The 6,917-nt window shown below is 55.6% G+C and overlaps 1 protein-coding gene and 1 pseudogene across 1 annotated transcript in view; both read right to left on the bottom strand.

Annotated features, from left to right (window-relative positions):
• LOC102838981 lies at window positions 1-3,214 on the bottom strand (annotated as a pseudogene).
• An 801-nt stretch (window positions 3,215-4,015) lies between these two features.
• CELSR1 (cadherin, EGF LAG seven-pass G-type receptor 1) overlaps window positions 4,016-6,917 on the bottom strand; it is a gene marked incomplete at its 5' end in the record, with an annotated part of 191,396 nt that continues 188,494 nt past the window's right edge. Inside the window, 6 exons of the mRNA XM_006866887.1 lie at window positions 4,016-4,290; window positions 4,473-4,625; window positions 4,875-5,042; window positions 5,574-5,674; window positions 5,906-6,000; window positions 6,224-6,349. Of these exons, the coding sequence (XP_006866949.1) occupies window positions 4,016-4,290; window positions 4,473-4,625; window positions 4,875-5,042; window positions 5,574-5,674; window positions 5,906-6,000; window positions 6,224-6,349 (918 nt within the window). The remainder of the gene's footprint in view (window positions 4,291-4,472; window positions 4,626-4,874; window positions 5,043-5,573; window positions 5,675-5,905; window positions 6,001-6,223; window positions 6,350-6,917) is intronic.

Here is a 6,917-nt window from a genome sequence, read left to right as displayed (position 1 = left end):
TCAGTGCCACATCGGGGACATAGATCTCCATGCGGCCGAGTTCAGCTGCACAGAAGCTGCCTGTTTGGTCTCCTGGTGTTTTTTGACCCTGGCGGCTGAGGCCCCGTCTCGGCTCACTGCTGGCTTGGATTTGGCTAGTTTCTGTGGGACTGGAAGGGGCAGTCTCTCCTCTTCCTCTTCTCTTGTGGTCTCTACCAGCTGCCAGCTATGGTCCATGAGGTAGTAGAGTTCTTCAGACTTCATGCTGCTGTCCTCGGTAGGCAGCTGTAGCAGGTCCCAGAATCCTGCCAGGTCCTGGGCTGGCTGGGGGACATGGGATGGTGTCGGGGCTCCAGGTTTGTTCACAGAGGCCCCAGAACTGTTGGAGCTTCTGGGACATCAGTAACTAGACACTGAGGACTTTGCCTGAGAATTCTTCAGAGGTGGTTTCCCTTGGTCTCCTCGTCCATCTCGCAGCTCCAGCCTTCCAGCCGCTCTGTCTCGGCCTGAAGTAGCTTCTAGAACCACTAACCATCTCAGAAGCCGGCCCCTGGCTATGCTGGCTCCGCTGGAGAGCTGGAGGTCGTCTCAAGCCAGGGGTCCGTGGGGGCAGTGAGGAAGGTCCCCGCTAGGACAGGGATGCTGTTGTCTCCACAGGAGAGGTTGTGCTTGATCTGGGCAATCCTGGAGGCCTGTCAGGGGCCAACGTTGATGCTGATGGGAGTTGGGGTGTGAGTACAGTCCAGGAGGTTCCTCTCAGATTACCAAACTCATAGCAGCCCTGCGAGAAAGCCCCAGCTTTCTGGGAGCAGCTGCTGGATTTCAGCTGTCAATCTTGAGGTTAATTGTTGTAGTTACATGATGTCACGTTGGTTTCAACTCACAGCGACCTTATGGCCAACAGAACAACACAGTGCCCGGTCCTGTGCCAACCTCACAATTGGTGTGTTTGAGCCCACTGAGCTGCCACTGTGCCAATCCATCTCGTTGGGGGTTTTCCTCTTTTTTGCTGACCCTCCACTTTACCAAGCATGATGTCCTCCAAGGGCTGGTCCTCCTGACAATATGTCCAAAGCGTAAGAGACAACGTTTGGTCATCCTAAAGCAGCATTCTGGCTGTACCTCGTACTACACAGATTTGTGTGTTTTTCTGACAGTCCATGGTAATTTCAATATTCTCTAACACCATCATTCAAATGCATTTGTTCTTTTACGATCTTCCTTATTCATTGCAGTTAGTAGTCCAGTGTTTATCCTATACCACCTTTGAAATCAATGGAAAACTAGAACTCCTCAGCAGAGAAATAAAACTACAGAAAGGAACCAAATGGTAATTTCAGAATTTAAATTTACAATCCTAGAAGCTAAGAATTCCTGTATTGGCTCAATCGCAGAATGGAATTGGCAGAGAGAAGACTCAGAGTTTAACCAATCACTGAAGAACAGCGAGAAAAAGGTACGAACAGAGGTGAAGGTCTATGTAACAGTATCAAAAGGCCTATCGTTCATGTCACTGGAATTCCAGAGGGAGAAAGAAATTAGTGCAGAAAAAGTATTTGAAGAAATACTAGTAAGATAGAGAAAGCCAGAAATTCACAAATTCAAGCAGCTCAGAACACCCCACACAGCACGTGCCCACCTACCTGGGCTGGGTCTGAAACAGAGGGATCAGAATGTTTCAGCACAGAGCTCCCGGGTCCATCACTCCCATCCGTGAGGGTCCTACCAGACCCCCACCACAGTGCTGTAGACAGGGAGGGTCAGGGAGATGGGGAAAAACCAGCAGAGCCCAAGTACAAATTCAAAAATCTTAATTTATTGTAGACTCTTTTCTCAATTCCAGTGTTTTGAGCATTAATAAATATACATTTGTTAAAAAAAAACAACAAAAACAACCTCCAGTGTCTAATCTCTCTCATAAGGTTTTAAGTCATAAAAATAGGTTTGAATTCTTCCTGTCTTAATAACATAGACATTTTTTTTTTTTTTTGGTAATAGTTCTGATCCAATAAAACCCCCTAACCAGAACTTCAGGGGTGGAGTCCAGTTACAGGCTAATTAGAAGCCATGTATCAGAGTGGAGTGTTCAGAGAGAAACACAGGGAAAAAACAAAAAAAAACACCCTTTTTTTTTCTTAACTGAGAAAACATGCCGTGAGTGGTAGACAGACACCCTTAAAGGCACATTTATAATTCATCCAGGCACGGGGACCTTGGGGTCCGATTTCATTTTGTGTTAAGCATCAGCCCTTTTCTGAGACGCTTTTCCTGCCGTACAATCATTGGTAACAACATTCGCATTTTCACGGGAATATGATGTGAAAGGTACACAGTATGAACTGCGTTTGCACCGTACTTTGATTTTGCTGTCTTTTAGAGTTGCGAGCAGCTGTGTTACTCGTCTGTTTGGGCACCTTATTCAGAGACTGAAGGCAACACGAAACAAACCGGTGTGAATGGCTCTGGGCCCCATGCCATCGTCTTGATGAGGGACCGTCCCAGCTGGCCCTTGGTGTGGGTTTCCAAGACAGTTTGGGAACCATTGAAAAGTGGGGCTCTGGCTTTGTCCCTCTGCACAATTGGCCATTTGAAGCAAAATGAAGTAATTGGTCAGACCCTGGGGGTGGAGGTGGGGGTAGGGGGCTCCAGCCTGCCTGGAGTTTAGAGAGCCGAGACGTTGGCAGGAAGAACTGTGATACGCAGGGAGGCCTTGGGCCTCTGAGTGGGGAACATGTGGCTGGGAACAGAGGGAGGAAGAATTGTCCACCTGCTGGCCACACCGACTGGGCAGGGCTCCAGAGAGGCCCAGCAGGAGCCGTCACTGAGGACTACTGTGTGAATCAGCCCCAGGTGGCACTTCCACAGCCGGGAGCCGCAGCAAACACAGTGACAAGCTTGGCAGCAGGTTGCACTTCATGTCTGTTTGCTGGGATGCGCTGAACGTCCGAGGACTGTGCAATCTCCTTGCGTAAAACCAGTGAGCAGCAGACCCACGGCCTTTCAGTATCAACAACCGGCACAAGCAGCTTACAGTTCAATCTCCTCCTTCGCAGCACCGTACTCGGAGCCAAGGCGGAGCCTTGCTGGTGCCCCTTGGAGGCTGCTGCTACGGGCCTGGACACCCACACTGGTGGACAGACCCTTAGCCTGTCTGTCCTGCACCCGGTGCTGTGAGCTTCTCCTGGCTGGGCCGGGACATCTCTCCCTCGTGCCTGTGGCCTTTGGCACTTGTCATGGGGTCCAATGGGCCCAAGGCCCAGGGGCAGCGGAGGGTCCCGGGGCTGCCTCTATGGGTCCCCACACCCAGGGCTCGTGTCACTGAGAAAGCAGTGCCCTCCAGGCTCCAGGGTCAAGGATGCGCTGCACAGAGACCCGCGTGGACATGGAGCGATGGACTCGCCTCACGGGTTCCTGATGGTTCAAATTGAGGTTTCGTTACTGCCTCTGTTCATGGGGAGAAGCCAGGGGTCAGTGAGGAGGCTGACCGCTGCCCACCAAGCTGTATGTTGGGGAGGGGAACACCTGGGCAAGGCACTGCTGTCTGTCATGTCCTGTGTACGTATGAATGTGGGGTGTGTGTGACTGATGTAAGTGTGGTATGTGTGTGTGTGTTGTGTGTCATGTATGTGGGTGTGTATGTGAATGTGTGGTGTGTGTGAGGGGGGGGCACCTGACTCCACTAAAGGTTGGATAAGAGAGATCACTAGCACTTGGACACTGGGGGCTGGGCTATGGTGTCCCCCCCCAACACTGGCCATTACCAGGAGGCTCTGAAGGCCTGCCTGGCCTCTTCACTCCCAGGGTCATGAATTCCTGCAGCTGGGCCTCTTGGTGCCTCAGTCTCCCCAGTCATCACGTGGGGGTGGTAATGACCCACAAAGCACCAATGACACTGTACATACAGGGTGCCCAGCATGGGGACGTCGATCTGGTCCTGGGTCTGTGAGTGGGGGTGTGGACTGAAGCCCAACCCCTCCAGTCCTCATGGGCCTGAGTACAGGGTCCCTTCCCCCAGCGCCCCCCTCCCACCGGACACTCACTCGGAGTCGGCCCCGCAGGCCTGGGCGCTCCCGGTCCGCACATGCATGGCCACCCCATTGAGGTGCTCATGCGCTGGCTCTCGGGGCAGCGGGCTCTTGATGGTAACACCACCGTCCTCAGGGGCCCGTGACCCTCCATCACTGGAGCCCACGGAGGATGTTCGAGAGGAGCCAGCACTCTGGTCCCCATCAGTCAGCTTGTCCCTCAGCCGGGCCTTCAGGGTCTTCTCGGTCAGCGGAGGCGGGTAGGTGACCTTGTTTTTCAGGATGCCTGGACAGGAGAGACCTGTGGTCACTTCAAGAAGACTCAAAGCTTGGAGCCAGCTTGGAGATGGACCGCCTGAGCCAGGCTCTGCCCATATTGACTCCTACTACCCAAGGTTCTCAGGCCTCAGGCATCACGTCAAGAAGGCTGCCCCACCCGCAGGCTCCCCGTCCCCCAGCGGCACCCACCTTTCCTCTGCTCCGGGGGCCGCTCCTGGTGCAGCTCCACGCTGACCTTGGTCTCCACCTTCAGGTGCGGCTTCTCGCCGGGCTCCTCCCTGTCACTACCGGCCAGGCTCCCATCAGGCCAGTCGGCAGTGATGTGGTTGGCTGTAGTGTCCACTGAGGAACAAGCAGAGGGGACCTGTTCACAGCTCCACCCCCAAAGGCCTCCCTGTCTTGACCACAACATGGACCGTCTATGGGGAAAACTGAGGCCTGGGAGCCTGGGAGGACAGGTTCTGACTATGGCCACCTGTGGCTATGACCCCACACCTCCCCCCCCCCCTCCCTGTCCTGTGCTGCTTGTCTGGTGCATGCTGGGAAGCAGAGACCCATAGCCCTGCCTATCCCAGAAGCCTTCCTGCTCACCTTTGGGGGTGCTGTGGGCGGGGCCGTGGCCATGAGCCTGGGGCGTGGCAGGCTCCCACTGGTCCTCGGCCTCCATGCCTTCATCCTCGCTGTCTGATGAGTGTGAGGAGGCGTAGGAACTACTCTGCTCATCCAAGGAGAGTTCACTGTCCGAGTCTGAGTCTCGGCCTATGGGTGGGCCGAGATATACATGGAGGGACAGGGGTTAGACCCAGGAGGTCCCAGCATGTCTGAAGGAAGTCACTGCAACCAGGGACTTCAGTGGGAAGTAGGGCCCGGCAGATTCTTTGCTATGGACTGAATCGAGTCCCCCCAAAAGCAAGTCATTGGCCCTAACCCCTGTGGATGTGATTAGACATTGCTCCAACAATGGGCTCTAAGGGAAACAACGGTGAAGTGGTACTATGCTTCATTCTGTTGTATGTGGGGTCTCCAGGCTGTGGTCCCACTGCGGAAGAGGATTTTCCTTGTTACGTTAAGAGGCTGGAACAGTGCTGGGAGGTCCTAAACCCAATCACATCTGAGGTACGGAGCAGCACAGAAGCAGGGTTGGGAAATACTATCTGAACAAGGACCAAAGCCCAGGAATACCAGGAGCTGCCTAAAGTGACCAGACGTGTAAGGGTGACCATGGCCACTGATGGTTCTCCAAGGGTGAGGGGGCCACAGGGTGGGAAAGCCTCCTCCCAGGAACTGTACCGTGGCCCTTCTTGGTGCTCCTGTGGACAAAGGGTGCATCTGACTCCCCATGGCTGCCCCGTGCCAGCCCCGATGACATACGCTTCTGGACACCTTCGTCCCTAGAGATGATGGGGGGGGGGATTAGCACTGCCGCTTGGAGGGATGGACACTGCTACCACCCAATGCAACTGAGCACTTTCTGCTTGGGTCACGAGGCAAGACCCTTGGGATCTTCCAGAAGGTTCTCTGCATTACCATCTGTGTTCTGACCTCTGGCTGGTGGGGCACTCAGCTCAGGCCTCCCACTGGTATCACGGGGTGCCCAACCTACCCCCAGGGAGATGCCTGACCTCAGGGTGCTGTCCAGGGAGGCAGTGGACTCGCCCAGGGCTGTGCGGTACATGTTGGGTTCCTCATTGTAGGTGTTGTCGCAGTTGAGGGAACGCTGGGGAGAGAGCGTGGTTGTTCGTGGAGCCTGGGCAGAAGTGACCATAGTCGACGCTCCCTCATCCCCCGCCCAGCCTGGTGCCTCAGAGCCGCAGTTTCTGGTTCCAGGGGTCTTGCTTATGGCCCCTCAGAGCTCGGGGCTGCCCCCATGTTGAGGGACACTTTGTTGGTATTCAAGGTTGGCCCACCCTCAGGGGGTGCGCCCCAGCCTCTGGCCCTACCGTCAGCAGTGTGGCCCTGGTAGTGGCTGAGTCGTCCGGGTGGGGCTTCTTGCCAGTGAGCACCCCCTTCAGGTGTTTCCGGACTTCCCTGTTGAGCACGCAGTGGAACAGGAGGACGAAGAGGCCCTGGGGGCAGAGAGGGACAGTCAGGGCACTGGACACACAGCTGGGCAGTGTGAGGAAAGGGGCCCCAAATGTGGATGGGTTATGAGTGAGCCCATGCCAGGCTCCTCCTCCTGAGAAGGTGGGCAGGCGACTAGGGCGCTGGGGGTCTTGCCTTCACCACCCGCAGGCCCTCAACTTCTGAGCGCCTCAGGGTGGGCGCCACCAGGAGACTCGAGTTTACACTGCCCACCTGACCACAGTTTACTATCACCAGATGCGGCACAAAGTGGGACTACCTTACGGGGTTGCCCTGACCTCATGTGGGAACAATGACAGAGCCCCTGACATTGGGTATAGGTCCTGCATTCCACCGGCCTTCACCGACAATTGGCCGGCCCAGGAAGCTCAGACAGCCTCGCCCATAGTGCAGACGACCCCGCCCATAGCGCTGATGGCCCCGCCTACAGTGCAGACGACCCCACCCCCGCAGTGAACAGTCCCGCCCATGGTGCAGACGGCCCCACCCCCACAGTGCAGACAGTCCCGCCCACAGTGCAGACGGCCCCACCCCCACAGTGCAGACAGTCCC

This window comes from Chrysochloris asiatica, unplaced genomic scaffold (assembly GCF_000296735.1).
Source record: "Chrysochloris asiatica unplaced genomic scaffold, ChrAsi1.0 scaffold00097, whole genome shotgun sequence".
Taxonomy (NCBI): Eukaryota; Metazoa; Chordata; class Mammalia; order Afrosoricida; family Chrysochloridae; genus Chrysochloris; species Chrysochloris asiatica.
Note: the sequence above shows the minus strand (reverse complement) of the source record. Positions and strands in the feature narration are given on the sequence as shown.